General features: G+C 40.1%; 1 protein-coding gene across 1 annotated transcript in view; it reads right to left on the bottom strand.

Annotated features, from left to right (window-relative positions):
- Positions 1–2,487: 2,487 nt before the first annotated feature.
- Positions 2,488–19,441, bottom strand: part of MET (MET proto-oncogene, receptor tyrosine kinase) — a gene marked incomplete at its 3' end in the record, with an annotated part of 69,142 nt that continues 52,188 nt past the window's right edge. Inside the window, exons 11-20 of the mRNA XM_080361654.1 lie at positions 17,188–17,334; positions 15,017–15,173; positions 14,086–14,226; positions 11,479–11,709; positions 9,007–9,087; positions 8,217–8,398; positions 6,536–6,645; positions 3,869–4,034; positions 2,841–2,977; positions 2,488–2,698 (exon numbers count right to left, since the gene is read on the bottom strand). Coding sequence (XP_080217780.1) covers positions 2,488–2,698; positions 2,841–2,977; positions 3,869–4,034; positions 6,536–6,645; positions 8,217–8,398; positions 9,007–9,087; positions 11,479–11,709; positions 14,086–14,226; positions 15,017–15,173; positions 17,188–17,334 — 1,563 coding nt within the window. The remainder of the gene's footprint in view (positions 2,699–2,840; positions 2,978–3,868; positions 4,035–6,535; positions 6,646–8,216; positions 8,399–9,006; positions 9,088–11,478; positions 11,710–14,085; positions 14,227–15,016; positions 15,174–17,187; positions 17,335–19,441) is intronic.

Below are 19,441 nucleotides of genomic sequence, written 5' to 3' on the forward strand. Positions count from 1 at the left end.
ATGTCACGCCCAACACTGAGTGCATGAAGAATTTGAAGGTCTGCATGGCGGCAGCCTGTGGTTAGGGAAGAGACTTTCCAACCAAACAGGCTGTGCTACGATTGTTCAGGACACAATACTCTGCACTTTTCTCTGAGGCATCTATTAATGGGTAGGAGGCTGATGAACTGCATGTTTGATTTATTTGGGCACTCTCCAGATTTTTATGTTTCTGAGTGGTTTCCTCTCTCTCCACAGGTTGCTCTTCCTATGTTAGTCAGAAAAAGCATATTGACTTTTATCAGCTTAACAGCCAAACGTTAACAGTAATGACAGCACTCGGAGTGTAAAGTATTACAATAGTTCATTTTAATAACATGTTTATTAGGTCATAACAACAACTATAAACATAAGTACCATTCAGCTCTTTTGCAGATATATGAACTTACTAACATCAAATCTTTGTCAGAATCACGTATTCTTACAGGTGTCCCAGACACAACATTAACTTTATTAAGCAAAAGTTCATAAATAGTAAAAACGTCCTCTGTTTCACATTGCAGCGTTCCTCAAGCATGTATTTACAAGTATTGGAGCATCTTCTCCAAATCTATGTGTTACAAACTTCCTTAGCAGTTTTAACAACCATAGAGATGATTTTTTTTTTGCCTGCAGCAAAGCCTTTTGTCCTTGAGCAATCTACAAGTACTATTGCTCTCAGCAGACATGAAAGTTCGTTTCTGAAATGAAAGTGGTGATGAAACACAATACAATATTATCTGCTCATAGTTTGCCTACACACTCTGCCCTCATTATAAACCTTTCAGTTATAATGCTGTCTCCCTTCTATCGGTTCTTTATCAACTCCACCTCTCTTTAAGGATCTTAAAATGGTTGGCTTGCAGCAACAGAGATTATACTTCGGGTGGAGTGTGTTTACAACCAGTTCTTTTCCTTTTTAATATTTACACAGTATTTTTGTATGGTTGCTACAATTTATGAACCATGTACATTGACATACATTTTCTGAAATGTTCACAGTGCAGTATTTCGTGGTCTAACCAAACTTTGTAAATGTCATTAAAAATAAACCTTTTTTTTTTTAATATAAAAATAGAATACTTTATGTGTTTACACGAACAAACCCAGTTCTATCGTATACTAAACAAGCTATACAGTAGTATGCACAGAATTCCACAGGAAGAGAAATGACATGTGATGCTTGCCCTAAAGCTATAGCACTCTTTTCTAATGAATGAAGTTTTATTTACCATCTCTTTTCAAAACTGTTTTTTCTGGTCGTAATTTAGAAACAAAAGTAGGTATCATAATTCACTGGGTTGTGTGATCCACAAAGAGGCTTGGAGGGGGGCGGGGCGCGGGCTAAAGCTGTTTTCTTCTTTTGATGGGTCTTCTCAGCTCCTCAGGGCTGGCAGGAAGAAGTTACCCACCTTCCTGCTGTGGCAGCGTGTCTGTAGGTCAGGGCTGGCTGCAGCACCTCCGCTCTTTACTCACCCCTGCCGGCAGCTCCACCCCAGGGTAGGTGTCAGAGCTTCAGCTGCTCGCCCTGTGACTCACCAGCCAGCAGCTCCACCGGGCTGCCAGCCCGCCTGTCTCCTCTGTCTCCGGAGTCATGCAGCCCACGTTACTACATCCCAGGGATTAGCCTGGCATTTACTGTCGAGGCCTTCAAGTTTTTCTTCTCAGAGAGTGGTTAATTCTTTATTGAAATAAATGGAGACTTTGCATTTTTTTTCAGCAAGAAATCTGTCGATACAGGCAGTTATTCAAAGAAGTGGCTGGTTGTTGGGATAAAGTTGTCACTAGGAATGCTTTAAGCTAGATCATTTTCCCTTCATTTTATGTACCGTCTGACTACACCAGATGACTGGCAAGGCTGACATACTTATTTTACTGCACACTGTTGCTGTTGATTTCTATTAAGACATTGACCATGAGGCTGGCTCTCCTGGCTATGTCCTAAGAAATCTTGTTGATATAGTGCAAAAATCCAAAGTTTGGACTGTGCGGGAGAAAAATACATTTAAAATTCTTGTAATGCTTGTTGTTTGTCTGAGCCTTTTGTGTCAAAACCATTTCTGCTCTGCTCATTATCCTAAAGTACATGCAACAGTAACGGTCCTTCCAGCTGTACTGATTGGTATTCTACGTTCTCCTTCATGGCATTAATGATGCATCTTTGTTCTTGGGTCTGAGTACACATTAATGAGAGCTAGTGGGAACTAGCTCTGGGTGGTAGCACACAACGTTTCCATTTGGTAAACTGATGCAGTTCTCCAAATACCTGGAAATGACTGTTATGGTTTCTAGAATCCCATAGCCTTAAACAGTGATATCATGTCCTTGTACTAGTGCAACTTGGGCAAAAACATAAACATGTGCAACAGTGTTCTCACAAAGACCAGGCAGTAAAAATGAGTGGACAAAATGTTTTACTTTTTGTTCATACCACTAAGAATGAATTTTCCTCAGTTTCAGACATACCCGTCATGTGTCAACATCCATGTCTGTGTTGTCTTGTGATGATAAAAGAGAAGGATAGGGAGCAATGCACTTCACGTTGACATAAGTAGCATTGACATGAACGTAGTGTTCTCCAATAAACGTGGAGAAGATTGTTGATATTTTTGAAACAAGTTCAGAAAATGCTGGACGCATCTCAGGTTTTGGATGCCAGCATTTCAGCATGACTTCATACCTGCCATTCAGATAAAAGAAGTATTCAATTATGAAATTCTGTAAAAAGGAAAAAAAAACTAACCCCTTCCTCCCACAGTCTTACTTACTATAATATCAGAATCAGCAGCATTTGCAAAAGGCTTTGCAAACTATTTACTTACAGTGGGTCAGGGCAGTATTCAGGTTGTAGCAGCCTTCTTCCTTGTAATAAGTAAACAGTTATATCAAAAGAATTCACATCAGGATAAGGTGGTGCCCCTCTTGTCATGAGTTCCCATAACAACACACCAAAGGACCACTAAGAAAACAAAGAAATAAATAATAAGTGATAGGGTTGGAGAGCTTTACATTCCAGTTTTAGAACATGGTTTGACAGATTTAAGCATTCAAATGCATGGATTTTTCCCTTGAAAAGTTATTTTACTGCAATCAGCTTTCTTTTAAGTGGGCTAATAAATGCTGTAGGGACTTGAGGAGCCACTTAAATGAGAGCCAGAGAAGCTCAACTAAGTAAATGAAAGAAAATAAAAGCCCATAGGCCTGCTACTTAGCTGGTATAAATTGACAGACCTCTTTTGAGGTTAATGGAGCTCTGCCAATTTACATGAGCTGATGATCTGACTAACCCTGTGTAAATACATACAGAAGAGAATATACGTGGTGAAAATTCTATGCATCACAGGCTAATTTGGATCTGGATTGAAAGGAGAGCTAAGATACAAAGTGATCCAGCCAAGTAATGACTTCATCTTCAATTTTTTCTTCATAAATAGCCAGGTAATACTTGAGATTGCTGTAGGCAGTCAGTGAGTATTTATAAAGCAAATGAAGTATTTTTGAGAACTATTAAATTTTATGAGTGTCAAAGTTAACCTGTTTTGTCAAGCTTTCCAGAGCCCCTCCTGTAAGAGGGTTCAGCTCCAAATTGGCTTCTTGGAATATCCTTAGTTTTCCTTGGCATGGGATTGAACTCCTAACACGCTCCTGAGCAGTAATGGATAATCAGGTCAACATCTTGTTGCTTCGTGATTGGGACAAATACCCTCTTTGGACATAGAAAATGTCTCTTATTCTTATGTGTTAGATTAAAATGTAAGGTTTGGGGTTAGTCCGTTCATTAAATACTAGAGAGATGCCTCAGGCAGTAAAAGATAAATTAATACGTGATACAAATACATTTGTACATTACCACATCTGACTTTGTTGTGAACTTCTGAGTTTGTAAACTTTCTAAAGCCATCCATTTCACTGGCAGTTTAGCTCCTGTTTTATTGTGCACACTGTAGTATTCTTTATCATAGACGTCTCTAGCAAGACCAAAATCAGCAACCTTGACAGTGAATTTTTCATCCAACCTAGAGAAATGACAAGAAGTATTATCTGCAACTGATCAGGCGAGATTTACAGTGATGGTGGATTATAATGAGTGACTTGCATTTTTGAGACTGTGACTTTGGAAGGCAGTACTTTATCTTGGATCTGTTAACTAATGTAACAGTGAAACAAAAACTGCAGCAAAGTAAATTTGACACTCATTTAACACAGTGAATGAACTCAGGAAATTACTGATATTGTTTTGATAATATAATTTGAATTACAGTTCTCTTAAAACAATTGCTCTGTGTAAAAAGATACATCCTGGTTGAGTGCTACATCATTTCTTCCACAGCTGTTTCTTGTTCTGTATCCTTAGAAACCTCTCATTTTTATTTCCAAGTCAAGGCATGACTTCTCGTATTCACTCTCAATTTGGATAAGGAAGGACCCATCAGTATCTCAGTGACTGCCCATATATTATAATGTAGTCCTGTAAATAAGGGTGTGTTTGGTGTCTGTACTGGGAAAGAATGATGGTATAAGGAATGTTTTGCTGGGGTTACAGTTGAGCCATACCAGAAGATCTCCCTGCCTTTGCTTCTCCTAAGCTTGGTGTTTGTCCTGATAAGTGGTATCATTGTCAGAAAACAGACAGAGCATGGGTGTTGATATGCTTAAGCCTATCTTTCATTTTATGTGCAGACCTAGCTACAGCAAACACCTGCTTTTGGACTTCTTTACAGAATTACACAATGACAGAACGGATGAAATTGGAAAGGACATCGTTCACCACCACCTCCCTTGCTCAAAGCAGGGTCAGCTACTGCAGGTTGCCCAGGACCATGACCTGCTGTGTTTTTAATATCTCCAAGGATGGAGACTCTACAACATCTCTGGGCAACTTGTGCCAGTGTTCAGTCAACCTTACAGTAAAAGTGTTTCTTCTCACGTTTAAATGCAATTTTCTCTATTTCAGTTTGTGCCAACTGCCTCTTGACCTGTCCCTGGGCACCACTAAGAATAATGTGGCTTCACCTTCTTTACTTCACCCTATCAGGTATTTTTGCACAAGGGTAAGATCCCCCTGAGCCTTCTCCAAGCTAAATAATCCCATCTCTCTCAGCCTCTACATGTGGCATTTCCCTGACTTGAACTGATGAGGTTTCTGTCTGGACAACTGTCTGGTCTGCTGAAGTCCATCTGCTGTGTGTACTGATTGAGTAACTAAACCAATACCAATGAAGGGAGTAGGAGACAACTTTGATAGGTCAACAGGGGACAGTTTATGCCAGAGTAGATGCCTACACCTCTTCCAGGATACTGGAATAGAGTCAAGAGTCCAGGGAAGCTGTATTTGCATCCCGGCTTCCTTTCTAATGGACACTGCCAGTGTGGCAAGGGCTGTGCTTCTGAGTGCTGGGTTGCACATGGCCACTGGGGAATGTGGGTCCTCAGCTCTACACCTTCCTCTCACGTGGTGGTGGCTCTTCAGGCTCTGAAGTGCTGAGCCATATATTAACAGAAGTAGAAAAGCAGCCATTCAGTTGGCAATGTGAGTCATCCTGATAGCTGTTCCCTCCTAGCTGAAGGAAGAGACAGCAGGCCAGAAGGAATGTCCTGTTGCCACTATCTGGACTTTGATTAGATGAACCAGGACTTCCAGTAACCCAATTCTTTTCTTCTTAGGAAACCTGAAAATCATGTTGCTTGTGGCCTTTTTCCTCCTTTAAAAAACAGCAGCTGCAAGAAAACATTCTTTTTCAGAGGCTGTTCAGCTGCAAAAGTGTGCACCCTTTGAAAAAGAATCAGAAATCTCATGTCACAAGTGAATAACCATTTCGCAGCCAGAGTTCCAGGTTATGATGTGCTAAAAAAAAAACCCTAACGTTTTATCCTGTACCTCATTAATTCACAACATAAGTGATGACTCAGCATAACAGTACCAGCGACTCCTGTATCAGTTAGTCTTTGTGTAAACTGAAGTGTCTGGCTACCCAGACACTAGCAAGGCTTTTTTTGCATGCCCTGATTTTATAATGTTAATTTGTGTGCGCAGTTGAGCCAAAGTAGGCTCATACTCATGTAATGAAATATTACTGTCAAGAGGTCTCACTGGTGTTTCTTTGTGTTCCTGTTTTTCTCACAAAGTTCTCGAGTTCCTCTCCCTCCTGCTAGGTGTGGCAGCAGAGACGTGCTGCTTCTGAAGAGGTTGGGTGGAAGCACAGCAAGTTGAGACAACAGCAGTTTAACTTCCCTTAGGAGATGCCTTTTAAACTCTCTCACCAATGATTTTGAGAGGCTACACTTTCACCTCAGGTTTTCTTATTTCCCACACTCGAAAAGTTTATGTGTGAGAAGCAAGCCTTTAGCAAGCTGAGTAGCTCATCAGTATGCAAGACAAACATCAGTATAATTATGAAGCAAGGAAAAAAACACCTTATTTTGACTAAAAAAGCAAAATCCTGGAAACTTTATCTCATCTCACTGCCTTACGCAGGAGAGTGTGATAACGTGTCTGGAATTAGATGTCTGTACTTACATACAGTTTCTTGCTGCCAAGTCTCTATGGACAAACTTTTTGCTTGCAAGGTACTTCATCCCTTTTGCAACCTGAAGGCCAAATCCAATTAAATCTTTTACTGTTGGGTTCTGTAAAATACAAACATTTGTGATGAAGCAATGAATGCAGAAGCCCATGGAGCAGACTGTTTTTTTGCTGTGACTCTCAGTTTTTGACACACCTATCTCGCCACCAGAATGATCAAGACAGGTTGGTGCTTGTAGTAAAACTGGCGTTAAGTTTAGGTCAAGTTCTTACCTCCAGTGAGGAAACACACTTTAAGAAATCAAAGATTCCAGAGAGTGGAGTTTGCAGCATAAGCAGCATGACCTGGGCTGGGAAGTATTACAGAACAGCATGCTGAAACCTCAGCATCACAGCTGATACACAAAATTGAGATTTGTGAACTTACAATAATAACATGTAGCTCCATAGAAGGTGCTAACTATGACCTTGGAGCTCATCAGCTGGAAATGACCAAGTGAGATAGTCTTATTTGAGGCAAAAAATGTGCACACTATCGTCAGTATAGTGTCATGGAAAAGGTAAATGAGACCTTAGCAGTCACCAGAAGAAGCTTTTCCACAGAGACTGGTAACTCTTTCTGCTGGTCTACAATGCACGGGTTAGGCCTTACTGAAAATGTTAAATATATAAATAAAAATAACCTGTAATTCTTTTACCCAACAGCATAACTTGTTATGTAATAGTAAGGTCCCACAGATTTTTGTTTTGGTGATATTGCTCACTATCATTTTCCTCTGCGGAACAATCCCTTCAACTGTGGCGTTATTCTATTTATTTCAGTAAGGACCATGGCACTATTCACAGACAAGGTCCCTGGTACTTGTAGAATGAAACAAGGTCAAAAAGGAAGAGATCTCTACGTCAGAAAGCTTAATGGCCCCAAAAATTTGTCAAGATGCATTTTGGTTTTAAATTTAACTGGCTATTGTTGATTGTCATACAGGCCCGGGTGAAATCCCATTGGCTCAGAAGTCACTTTACACTGTCCTAACACTGTAAAATTCGTGAAATACAACAGTATAAAGTGGGCTTACGCTACCTGAGGCTAGACCTGTGGTCTTATCCTTGAGAGAAAGGGGTAAGGCACCTTTGAGAAATCTGCAGTCTTTCAATGAAAATAGGGAAAAGCTCTGATAAGAGAGTACTCATAGTTTGTATAACAATTGCTGTTTTTCTAAGATAGTAAGAAAAAATATGGATGATAATGGGACTGTGTCTCTAGCTGGACATGAAGATCCCTTACCTAGGAGCTGGAAAGCAGATGGTGACGCCTGGCAGAGCTTTGCTGAAGTCAACAGAGGCATGCCAGTTTAAACCAGCAGATGGTTGGGCCCCTTGACTTAGATCTCATAAACACATTTGTTTATAAAGAGGCTTATGGATGGGAAATGAGAAATACTTATTGCTGATAATTTCTGGGAAACATTCTAGAGAGGAATTCGAGGGGGAAGGGAAGGAGTGGCAGAACTGTGGTCGGGCTTGGTGCCAGCCTAGGCAAGTGCTAAAGTTTAAGGTGTAGTAACAGCAGCAAGTTATAGCTGTACCGTAATTATCAGAGCTTCTAACCTGTGGTGTTGGAGCAGGGCCTGGCTAGACTCGCACTACTGTTTGGTAGACCTCACTGTGTACTTACATGAGTCTCGTTCCTAATGAAGTTTCGAAGATCTCCATGTTTCATGTAGGGAAGAACGACTAAGGGGGATCCTTCATTGGGCAAACAGATTCCCAGGAGTGACAGAACATTGGGATGAGTGAAATCTTTCATGATTATTCCTTCTTTCAGAAACTGAGCTACTTCTTCGAGGTCTGTAATCCCTGAGAAATCCAGTAATAAAATGAATTAATTAAAATAAACCCAAACACACAGCAGTTCATTTCTCTACAGCATATCATTGCACAAAGATGTGATCAGGAGAAGCTACAAATACGATCCCCACGTCCCACACCACAGCTAGCTTATGTGCATCAGTTTTCTTACAATGACCAAATATATTTGGTTGGTGATTTTAATCCTGTTTCTCCTTTTTCTTATTATGAATTATTTAGAATTTAATAACAACACTTGACTAAAGCCTTTAATAAATTTTATAGTCTCTTCCTGTTTTTCCAGCAGCTTTGCCTGCTCTTAAGCAATTTAATTTCCAACAAGAAATCTTCAGTAGCCAGTAAAATAAAAAATGAACTGTCTTTCCCTCATTTTCCTCTATCCTTTTCTTTGTAGGGGAAATACATGGGCATTTCGTTTGATGCACAAATATATACCAATGCCTCCTGGTAATCTTAAGTAATTGGAATTGCTCCAGAGATAAATCTGATCCAGCTGCAACTAAGAAATCTTGATGTGTGAAAGTACACTTCACTGTAATTAATTAGTTCACCCTGGTTATCTTTGGAATTATGGTAATGTCTCACTAGTAACTCACTATTCAGTGACTTCACAGCACAATGTATTTTCCTGCCATCATTATCCAGCAACGTCCCATGGTACACACACCCAAAATGTCCTGTGAAAAAAATCAGAAAGATTAGCTTTAATAAGTAAAATTAGCTTTCTGGTATTTTCTGCTGGGAAGCAATTATACTTGGGAAAGTGATCACGCTCCACTTCTGTCCAGTTCCCAACACTTGTAATGTATGCTTCATAACTAACACATAAAACTATAATTACATAATACCATCATTACACACAATGAAAACTCTATTTGCAGCATAGTTGATATTTCTTGACCTAGATGGAGTGTATAAATAATGACAAGGCTGGCACCACAACTGCTTCATGTTCTTGTAATGACCATGCACACAAAAACCTCATCAGCCCATTCCCACCATGCTCTCCTGTTAGATCTGTGTCAGAGCAGGGCACTGGAAGGCACAAGAGAGCAGTTGAAAGGAGCTGACTTGACCACTGGATCGGTGGTTCCCGGTGGTCTGTAAGCCCATGCTAAGTGGTCCACTGGACTGTACAGCCTTTATACCTCTTCAGTGTAAAGTTGCATAAGGAGGGCCACTGTGGGCTTATGGTCTTGCAGATCTTGCTATTCCATGGCAAATGCTGAGTATGAAAAGTGGTGTATTGGCCATGAAAGGTTTGGGAGTCGCTCTACCGATCACAGCCTGACCACATCACTAGGGCAGCATTCCGGGGGCTCTGCTATGGCCTAGTTCCTAGTGCAAAATGTCACTACAAGATGATGAGTGAAATTTGCCTTCTTGCTGATGGTCTAAGCAGTGAAATAAACTGCCAGGGACATGGAAATCCTTCCTGATCCTGTGCTTTTCTGTCAAGGAGATGGGGTAATCTGCAGATCGGGAAAACCTACTATGAGAAGTCAACTTGACCTGTTTGGGACACAAGGAGAACTGGGAGCTCCACACACATGCATTAATTATCCAGATCAAATCACATACATGTAATGGTGGCTTTCCTTCACAGATGTAGTATTTTCTGGACACTTTAAAAATATTAATATTTGCAGTTAGAAAGCAAACTAGGTTTTTTGTCAAGTGTAAGTTTTGCAGAGAACAAGACTATCTGATTAATTCTACTAGGTTCCAGTCATAAGCGCTGGTGAGAGCCCAGTTGGCTTTGATTTTAGCTTGGGGTAAAATTAATATGAAGTTTGTTTTATAAAAGCAACTAAAATCCCATCAGACCACAGATTGTTTGGAGACTGGGCAGAAATCCTAAAGCTTGGATCGGGTGTGTCTGAAATATATTTGGGTTTGGCCCATTACTAGTATGGAGGAGAAAATTAAAAAACGTTAATTATATTGGTGTCATTCCTGATGTTTTTCAACATTTAAAAAATGGGAAATATACTTGGCCTTTTCTGAAATAAGAAAGAAAAGACAAAGGCCCACCCTTGCTTTGGGGATGATGAAGTGTAATAGATGGAAGGGAAACACACTGTTTGTTTGATTTGTGGCTATTTTCCTGCAGAAGAGGCATTAGGAATATCATTTATAGCCAATTTTTTATCAGCATTCTGATACTCAACAAGAGACCTTTCATGTCTGATCTGCAGAAGTACTGAAAATTCAGTTTCTACTTGGGTTACTAACTGGTACTCAGTAGCACGGAGTTCAACAAATGCCCCTAATAGAAATACTGGCTTGGGCTATGAAAGAAGGAGGGAACCTGCTTACAGAGATGTAGAGGAAAAGGCGTGATGGGAGAAATTCAGAAAAATAGGAGACTTGCTGTATCAGGGACAAAAATAAGGGGAAGTGAATCAGAAGCTACAAATTAGTGCAGCTGGGGTGAGAGATGAATGAGGGGGAACAGAGAGCCTTTGGCAGGAGGAAACAAACAGCGAATTGCTCAGAGCTGGAGAAAACCTGGCAGGGGCAAAGGGGTGTCTGCATTTCACCTGGCCCATGGGGACTTGTACTGAATGCAGGAGTGACCGCAGGGGATTTCAGTGTCATGTAGCAATCTTGACAGCTCTCAAGCTCTAAGACTGCTGGTGTCCTCACCTTGGCATCCCCTGCCATTTAGGCATGTGCCTTAGGCTCGTGCAATATCACACTGCAGCCTCACTCCTGCTCTGCAGCCTCGAGGTTCGGAAGCTCTGGCTGAACTTTTCTGTAGCCTGGGAAAGGGTGAATGAGGCAGCTGAGGAAGAACCAGCATGTCTCTGACTTGAAAGAAGCCCCATTAAATGACAAACATCTTCCTCCCTCTAGTGTCTTCTCCAACTGATTAAATGCTCATCCTTCATCTGACTTGAAAGGAGAGCTCCTTGGTCCCCCTTTGATTAGGTGCATGGGATGCAGTGCTATAAGAGGTTAAAAGCCTGAAAAACCTCCATGCAGACACCTTATTTGGAATGGTTTATAATGACCGTGTGTGCAAAAAGAACAGCAGTTTGCAAGGTAAGAGTTGTGGTACCCACCTCTCCCTATTACTTCGCTGAAGTGCACAATCAGGCTGTCAGCACCAATAACCACATGCTGCACTTCTTTGACCAGGTCAGGGTTTAAGGCACTGATGTCAATGTGGACATTAGTCTGGAGAAGTGGACTGGCTAAATCTGAGTCTCCGCTGGACAGAATTGGGGAGAGGTCAGAGTGAGGATACTGGGCAGGTCTGCATGATCCATTCTGCGACATGCTTGGAAACTGATCTGCAAGATGAACACAAACTGTTATAATCCTTTCAGACTTCTCCTTGGAAAATGAAGAGTTTTATTTCATTGGTAAGCAAGGTTTGAGTTTATCAGTTTGGAAGTGGCTTGGCTTTGCAGAAGTTATAATCACAAAGAGAAAGCGAAAATATGCATTGCTAATCTGCCAAACTCCAGGAAAACCATGTCACTAGAAACTTATGCTTGTCTCAGCTGTACTTTTATGCAAGTGAATGGTAAAACTTCCACTTTTCAGAGGGGATGGAATGAAGCCTTGTCACGTCTTGCCAAGTGTAGGTTGTAGTATTTCTAGTAATTGGGAATAACAAGAGTAAATTGGAAAAATGACAGTGATTTGGGAGGAGGAAGTAGTAACCAATTAAAAATGTGAAACCTTTTATTATTTCTGTGTTCTAATTCGGTAGACAACTTTACATTTCATGAAGGTTTCCAAACTGCTGGTGACTAGCTATATTTATCCAATGGTAAATATTCAACCAGGGAAATGCCTAGAGGTGATTCATATCCTGTAAGTGCTGAAGATAATACAGTTGGTGCTACTCATGAAAATAACATGAGCCAGCTGATTTAAAATAGCAGAAATTGAAATGTTTCAGTCAAGCAAGGAGTATTTTTGATAAAATTATTTTTGTCAGCAGTATGTTCAGGTATTCTAAATTGCTTTTGTTTAAAATATTTTTTCTAGCATTTGGTGTAATAGAATCAAGGAACTAAGTTTAATCTACACAAATTTCAGTCTGGAATTATTCCAGTGGAGTTAATGAGCAGAATTTAGTCCAGGATCAAAAATTTAAAAGTGGAATAAATTTAACAACACAAATTATCAGCTATTTATCAGTAAAAGATGTTGTACAGGCATTTTTTATACATTAATGTATAAAACTTGGGAGATTTTCATATAGGGCTGTTATCACTAGGTGCTGAGGAAAATGTAGTGCTGCTCTATCTATAAGCAAAAATACAAACTCTTACATCTACAGAGCTATGTTTATATCACCAAGGGCAAATATATATTTAATAATCGTGGTAAAATACTCTGGCCATGGTTGCAAAATAATTTTTACAGGTGCTACATGTAAACTTGCATGTTTTCTAATTCTCCTGTCCTTTTTAATGGTAATTGAACATTTCTACAGGAACTACAAATGAACGCATCTCCTCCTTTGCTGTGCGCTCTGCTGTGCTTTCCCAGTGCACACTGGCCCCAGGACCACTGCAGATTTACGTTCCACCAAAGACCTTTGCACAGTTTTGCCTCCAGTACCACTTTCTCTTCTAGCCACCGGGACAGGCTTTCCTTTTCTTTTGGGAATCTTTCAATCAAGAAACTTCCTGTGCGAGCTGGCGGCAGCAATTAAAGAATCATAAAGGAAGCTGGGAATGGGGCTGCCTCTCAAACAGCTCCGCGATTGTGGATTGCAAAGGTGCAATAAGGATTTGGAGTGATTTCTATTGAGTTATACACAGCAGCACCTGAAATAGTACAAGACTGTGTCTATACCAAGACTAACAAATGCATGTGATATCTCAAATATCATAATATGGCAACTCCTAATAGTTAAAGACTCTAATGGTAATCACAGAACACTGGCTCCATGTGTCTTAAAGGATATGTTCAACCTAAAGGGGTATGACAAGTGCAGCTGAGTGCTCTTCTGGAGAATTCTCACTGTAAAATGGTGTTATAAGGCACAGAAATGTATTCAGCATATTGTTATTCTTCCCTCATACCCACAGCCCTGAAAGTGAGCAGTGTGTTTTCTGAGCCTGGGATCCCAGCACACATGGACCCCCACCTGATCTGTCAGTTCTCACATCCCTTTAGCATAATTTTTAAAATGAAGATTTCTGCATCTTCCAGCATGCCATTTCATAGGAAAAGCATGAACAGGCAAAAGAATATAAGTTTACAAAACTTATTTTCCCATGTTGGGCTGACAGAACTGCTTTATAATGACCGCATGAAGTCCCTGAGACATACTACATCTCCAGCCACTTGATGCTATCCTTAAAATCACTTTTTCAGAGTAGATTTGTGCATGAAGTGATGAACTCCATGATAACTAAAAAACATTATATCTGCCAGACTTACAGGGATTTTTTACTAATGCTATTTTATATATTCTTCCAACCTGAGTAAAAATAAAATTCCTTTGTATATTAATCTTGGGAAGTACCCGAGAAGCTCAGTTCAAATAGCAAACCTGTAACCATATGGAAGTCCTAAACAATGGAGACACAGACAAACCAGATGGAAAAGTGGAAATAAGATATTGATCAAAGTAGCTACGATCTGAAGACACGAAAAGATGTATAAAGTAGTATCATCCATACAGACTTATAATAGAGCTGTACCTTCTAGAAAAGTTGATCTGTAGTCTACAGATTCACTTGAGACCATTTCTGTTGTTGGACTTACGCTTCTTGCGCTCACCAGCCTGTCCAGGTGAGGAGTGTGCACTCTGCCATCATAGCGCACGAGATCGCTTCCCAGATCTGAAGGAGGAGAAAGAAATATTGGAAAATCCTCATGTATTACTGTGTGTAAGCATTCATTTAGGTATTTATTTAAGATATTCTGCTCCGCTGAGAAGGTCAGGTTGCTGCTGAGGCAGCCATGCACAGGACCTGAACTTCAGCTACCTGAACAGCACAAGCTGTGTTAAAGCCCTGCTCTTGGCCACAGTGGAAGATCCAAGATGGCTTTGAAGCCTCTGGGGTCAGCTTCATGATCTGACTGTGATACTGTGTCAGAACAAGACCTGGTTATATACCAGCTTCTCTCCTCCTTCTCTCTTGCATAGTGCTGTGGTTCCCACTGGAAGAAAACCGAGACATAGGGACCAGAGAGGAGGCACACTCTGACCAAGTTCTTGATTTGGGTGAGCAGGAGACCAGGACAATGTAGCACACTGTCTTGCACAACCTAGGCACAGCCTGGAGGACTACAAAGCAATAGGATGAAGCTGAAGTACTTGTAATTCCAGGCATGTCATTTGTACGTCCCCTCTTCCAAGGCTGATTGGGGAAGAGAAGTTACTAAGTTTTCTGAATAGCTCAGAGTTCCTCCAAAATCCTTCTCCTTTTGGCACAGTGTGGCCCTTCACCCAGCTCAGGAAAGAGCCAAGGGCTGAAATACAAGTAAACACTGGACTTGATTGTGAAATGTCTACTGACAGGTTACAACAGGGCATTGCATGGCAGTTAAGCAAAGCATAAATTGATGTCAGACTGAAAATCTAAGATAAGATAATGGAATTATTTGATGGAATTGACTAAGATGGACCTTTAATTTGTTTCTTCTTCCTTCTCCAGAGGAAAAACACCATAAAGATCAAAATTAAAACTGATGTTGAAACAACTCCAGCAATTAGTCCCGTGAAATTCTGATCTTGCCGGATCAGCACTTTTCCAATAACTGTTGACAAAACTTCTTGCTTCCACTGAAAAAAAACAGAAAAAAAATAGCATGATGATTTCAAAAGACAAGAAAGAAGTAGATTATTACACGAAAGCATGAGCTGATATCTCCCATATGTGTTAAATTTTGCTTTTGTGATGCTGTACTGTGATATGACACTGGGAGTGGAGAAATTATTACATTGGTGTATGCGAAAGCAAATCTACTTTTTAATGATTTATTACATGCCTTCAAGAACTCTGATAGTGACACAGCTCTGTATGTGCTGCACCACACACACGGCATGCACTCACACACGCACTCTGGATAACAGGGTCCCACTGCTACCACATGTGAATTCAAAATGCCAAATTCATACTCTTATTCAAATGGTGCAGAGAAGTGTACGGGCCTATGCATATATGGGCTGAGACATATGTTGAAAAAAACCTAGCCCAAATGTCTTTAATATAGGTCCTTCTGGCATAAATGTGGTGTAACATCAAACGCTCTGCTGACAGCGTGCCTGCATTTTAGTTCCCAAGGTCACGTGAGCCTGTCCCTTGCCAGCTCTGAGTTTGTCGACAGTTTAAAGAAACAAAACAAAAATACAATCCCCAAAATCAACAACCAAACAAACACCGAGCAGCTAACAGGGAAAAACTGTTTCAGGTCACACGGCGCTAGCTCAGTCAGTTGGAACGCATTTGGCCATCTTTTCTCTTCCTCCTGTGGAATTCATTCCTCTGGGTACTGTAATGATGGATTTGCCCGTCAAAAGAGCAAATTTTCTTCTTCACTGGGCAGACTGCAATTTCTGAGGCTCGTTGCCAGTAAACAAGCAGAAACCTTATTTAACCCCTTTATGTTGTGTTCTTTTCTACATACGAATTACATGTCATGCATATCTGTTTCTCACAGGTTAAGGAGCTATCACATAGTAGAACTGACTGAATGTAGTGTCAGTCCCAGTGGCACATGTAGAAATATGAGCAGGTACAAAATGCAGCAAATGCACAAGTATTATATGAAACAAAGCATTTATAGGTCTGGGAAACAGATACGCCAAAAGGAGAGCTGCATCTAGTTTTATAGTTTGCCTGATACATCCAAGAAATTCAATTTGTACTTTTCAAAGTAATATTAAAATAAATTAATATTTACTGTATTAATAAAGTGAATTAGTTATTGCTATTCATTTAGATTCCAGTAGCACATAGGAATACCATTCATAGCCCAGGATCCTATTGAGATGAATGCCATAAAGACATCATAGAAAAAATAGATGGTCCCTCCTCCAAAGAACTTACATAGACTTTGATCCTAATCACACTTACATGACTGGCAAAGTTTCCGCTGCTTTCAGTGAATCAGAGTCTATGATCATAAAATTTCGTAGCTTAAAGATAATCCCCTATTTTGTGATTTTCCTTTTTTAATATCAATAAAACCCCAAAGATACTGAAAGATTTGTGTTTTATTCTACGAATAAATAAGTCAAAACTGTCTACAGTTCAAGTTTGCAGTAGCACTCTGAATGACTCTAGTGAGACCACCTTTAGAGCAATAATTTTAGAACACAAACATTTGTACTAAGTGTCTGCATCTTACAAAAATAATTGAATTGAAATTATAAAAAGTAGACAAAAACATCTTTCAGAAAGGATCTGATCCTCTTGACTGCAGCAGAATTTTTAGTGAAGGATTTGTGAGCTCCAAGGTAAACCTATTCCAATATAGCCTCCCATTCCTTCCCATATGTTTCCTCTTGTGTTTGGATTAATAACTATAATTTTATTTCTGTGCTTAGTTTAGGTCCTGTTTTGTGTCTAAAGCTCCAGAAAGTCTCTGTGCAAATGGGTAACAGAAACAATACTGATAATATTTCTTTTAAAATAGTCAATATTATTCAAATTTCCCTCCCAAATGAACAAGGATAGTGATATCTCTATAAACATAGGTTTAGGCTTAAATTTAAAGTTTATAAGTTCAATAGTGATATTGGGAATGATAGTGAAAATGGCATTAATATCTCATGTGTGGTGTAGCTGCCTCACCTCTATATTTAGCTCACTGTTGGATTTGAGGAGATCGCTGGGAACCGTACACAGAATTGATTCCGATTGCAGGAGGAGGTTTTCGCAGCTTTTATTTCCAACTTTTAGCACCTCTCCTTTAACAGCTTCTGAATCAATATAATTTCCCTTGAAAAAAAAAAATCAATTTCATATTACATAACCTTCTCAGAAAAATCCTTTCATTACCTTGGAAAATGTTTTTAATGGAAAAACAAATGTGAAATAGAAGACTAAAGCAAATTTACATTGCCCTGTCAATATGCATGTATCAGGTTTCTTCATGTAAATGGGAGTTTGACATACAGGCCAGGGGGGGGTGATAACGTTTATGGATAAAATCTGCTGTCAGCAATACTCATATGGCCCTTACAGACTTCTAAAAATGTAAATGTCTGAGAGAAAAAATTCTGTTGGTCCTGTTTAGATTTTTGCATAATTTGCACAAGAAAGGAAGCATTATATGACCATGCTGTTTACACAAAACTGGCATTATATTATCCACAAACTAAAGGCATCTCAAACATTTTGTTTTGCAAGTGGTTATGGTAGCAGGAGTGAAACTTTCAAAAAGAACTAATTAATTATAATCATTAAAATGCACAAAATTGTTAAAAGCACATTCTGCAGACCAAAGAAGAACAAACCCTGGTAATAAAGATGACAGCATGAAAAGTGCATTCCCTTCTCAGAAAACCCACTTTCACATCCTAGACTTGGATGAAATATTCCTTCTGATATCATGACAGTAGTGGCCAAAGGCCAAGTTCAGGATCTTTTGTGGTCAGGAGTGCATCAGTATTTCAGAAGCTGCCCTACCCTCTGTGCAGCCCATCTAAAGATGAAAGAACAGGCATATCAAACGGGAGTAAAAGGGAAGAAGGGAGGGCGGGAAGTAACACTAATATAAGTTGTTCATGTGGGCTGGATCTGGGAGTTTCTGACGAGAAGGGAGGAAGGCATCATGGGTGACACTGGTAAGAGGCCTCATAGATGGGGAAGAAAACAAGAATCACATCCTGAGGGGCAAAAAGTTCTTACTTAGGAATATGTTTTGGGTCTGCTGCAGAATCAGACTGAACCCTGGGAAAATGTTAATAAAAATATAGAAGAGCGAGTTTAATGTCATCTTTTGACTGGCAAAGCCACACCCCAGGTGAGTGCTTTAAATTGCTGGCCAAAAAAGTACATTTTGCACTCTATCTTCTGTCTGCTTTGAGCCATTCTGCTCAGTTTTAATTAAGTACATATTCAATGTTTATTGTTTATTAGTGCGGAGGCTTGCTGCAGATGGTGAACCATTCATGTTCAAATCTTTCCTTTGAATGATGTACCTCAAGAGACTTGAATGTGGGTCTTCAATTTCCACGATAAGTGTACTGTCCTGGGGAATGTGGGTGAGTGGCCTCACTTTTTCTTTTACACGAAATCTTGCAATTTTTTCTCCACCAAAACTGATACTTACCCAAAGGATAAAAAAAATCATATTGACTATTTTTAGGTTCCTAAGCAGAGCAGGTTGACTTGGGAAGAATTAGGAGTGATTGCAGCTGCAGAGCTTCCGCTTCAGCCTGCTTGGAAATACCAGGGTTTCCATATTGCACTCTCTAGGATCAGACACTGAGAGAAATACTATTTTCTATGTAATGCGGAATAAGATTGAAATTAGAGTGACCTATATATAGACGAGTTCCTTAAGATTCTCTCCTAAAGAATGTGTTGTACTGGCTTAGCAATAAAGTAGGCAATTTAGTAAGTCTTGTCCTACTCTTAGTATCAGGGCAGATGTGCCAGAGGACAGCCAAGATCTCAGATGTGATGTGTAACATGAAATGACAATTGTGCTACTTGTTTCTCTAGTGGACAATTTATATTTATAAATATGATTTAGTCACATAGTGGCCCACTCTTAGGCCTCCTCTGGAAGCAGGCACAGAGACCCCGTACCAGCTTGGTGCAAGAGCATAACCCCTGACCAGGCAAGGCCTCTGGGCAGACTGAGGTAAGTTGTTTCTTTCCTTATTTGGTGGTTATTTGTTGTTGTTGTTTGTTTTTCCCACAGCTAGGACACACTGGGCCATCAGCAGGCCACTGTGCAAGTCTGAGTCAGTGGCTTCTGCAGGAGGCAGCAAGTAGACTCTGTCCTCTTGAGCAGACTCAGGTCTTGGGTCATCCCCAAAAGCAAAACACCAGAATTTCTCCTGCCCTGAGATCTTCCTGAGTTGGCAGGAGACGG

Source organism: Nesoenas mayeri (assembly GCF_963082525.1).
Source record: "Nesoenas mayeri genome assembly, chromosome: 1".
Taxonomy (NCBI): domain Eukaryota; kingdom Metazoa; phylum Chordata; class Aves; order Columbiformes; family Columbidae; genus Nesoenas; species Nesoenas mayeri.